Genomic DNA, 1,727 nt, shown 5'->3' with positions numbered 1-1,727 from the left:
AGAGCGAGCAAGAGAGAGAAAGGGAGAGAGAGAGAGAGAGAGAGAGCGAGAGAGAGAGAGAGAGAGAGAGAGAGAGAGAGCGAGAGAGAGCGAGAGAGAGAGAGAGAGAGAGAGAGAGAGAGAAAGAACGAGAGCGAGAGCGAGAGAGAGCGAGAGAGAGAGACGATGGGAGCTATGCTAATCGTGCACGCTGGGCAACCCGCGCGAATGCATTACGTAATTATTATTTAAATTTCGGCGAGGCCCATTGCCAATTAGCTGAGAAGTGTGCACAGCCGCCTTGCTATGGATGCAGCTAGCGTACGTAGACAGTCGGTATTCACGTACCACGGTACGCGCCTGTACGTAGCTGTACGCGCCTGTACTTCGCTGTACGTGCGTGCATGTACGTAGCTGTACGTGCCTGTACTTCGCTGTACGTGCCTGTACTTCGCTGTACGTGCGTGCGTGTACGTAGCTGTACGTGCCTGTACTTCGCTGTACGTGCGTGCACTTCGCTGTACGTGCGTGCATGTACGTAGCTGTACGCGCATGCGTGTACGTAGCTGTACGCGCATGCATGTACGAATCAACCCCAGCCGATATATCCGACAATCCTCAAACCCTTTTGCTCGACATCCGCACTAGAGAGGGGGGAAGGAGAGAGCCAGAGGGGGAAAGGGAGGAAGAGCTAGACAGCTAATGCGACATAAATTCACTCACCGTTTTTTTGTCGTTCTGTCAGATCTGATTTTTTCCGTCGCACGTTAACGAAGAAAGAATAACCGCTCCGTGTGTCGTCTGCGGCGCGTGACCTTATACGGAAAGCCCACAACGAGCCGGAGTGACCTCGGCTAAGCACGGCTAGCGATGGCTGCACTGGGATTCGAACATTTCGCCGAACGACATGCGTGGAAAAAAAATCCCGCCTGCCAGTTGCAGCCTGTCCGTATTAATATACGGAGAAATCTCGCAGCCGACATCAAAGGTTTGCCGCTAAACTACGCGCACTTCCGCCGACAGGCGGGGATAGGTCCCTTGTAACCTTGCCGCGAGTTCCTCGCCATTTCATTTTTCGTCCAACATCGTGTAATAAAAAATTGCTGTCGGGTGACGTCATTGACGATACTTTCACAGCTTGGGGGACATTGTGGAAACGACCCCGTCCCCTTCCCCCAACGTTACGACCCCCGTCCCACTCCCTCAACGTTACGACCCCCGTCCCACTCCCCCAACGTTACGACCAGGAGTAAGACGACGACGAAATTCAGGGATAGTATCCCCATACGAGCATAAATGTGTAAAGACGTGATCTAATCGTAAAATAAGAGCAAGAACTAATCTTGTATATAGGATTATTCACAGACTACGCCGATATATCACGACAACGACCGCCTTACGAGTTAGTCATGCGTTATAGTTCATAGAATAGAAGAACGAATAGAAATGGACGGCGTAGAAAGACGGATAGTAAGAGAAAGGGGAGCGTCATATGTATATTTAACGTCGTTTATTGCGGCATAACATGCGGTCGGGTCGCGCGCGATCATGGCATGCTATGAGGTCCACTCCTGGATGGATGTTGTCGGCCATGTTTGATCGGTCACGTGATTGTTCGATACACCGAAGCTCTTTCGCTGCTTCGAACACTATTTCGTCTCGGCGAATTCCTTTCTATCACTACTACACACATATCGTGACAAAGGCATTCGTCGCAAGCTTTAACATATTGTATCGCTTGAAAGCAT

The 1,727-nt window shown here is 50.8% G+C and overlaps 1 protein-coding gene across 1 annotated transcript in view; it reads right to left on the bottom strand.

Annotated features, from left to right (window-relative positions):
- The window catches only part of LOC106805468 (KIF1-binding protein-like), a 24,638-nt gene extending 23,592 nt beyond the window's left edge, over nucleotides 1-1,046 (bottom strand). The window contains exons 1-2 of the mRNA XM_014807061.1: nucleotides 991-1,046; nucleotides 703-794 (exon numbers count right to left, since the gene is read on the bottom strand). Coding sequence (XP_014662547.1) covers nucleotides 703-794; nucleotides 991-1,046 — 148 coding nt within the window. The remainder of the gene's footprint in view (nucleotides 1-702; nucleotides 795-990) is intronic.
- Between the last annotated feature and the right edge of the window lie 681 nt (nucleotides 1,047-1,727).

This window comes from Priapulus caudatus, unplaced genomic scaffold (assembly GCF_000485595.1).
Source record: "Priapulus caudatus unplaced genomic scaffold, Priapulus_caudatus-5.0.1 Scaffold115, whole genome shotgun sequence".
In the NCBI taxonomy this organism is placed as follows: Eukaryota; Metazoa; Priapulida; class Priapulimorpha; order Priapulimorphida; family Priapulidae; genus Priapulus; species Priapulus caudatus.
The sequence above is the reverse complement of the archived record's forward strand: the minus strand, read 5'-3'. Positions and strand labels throughout refer to the sequence as shown.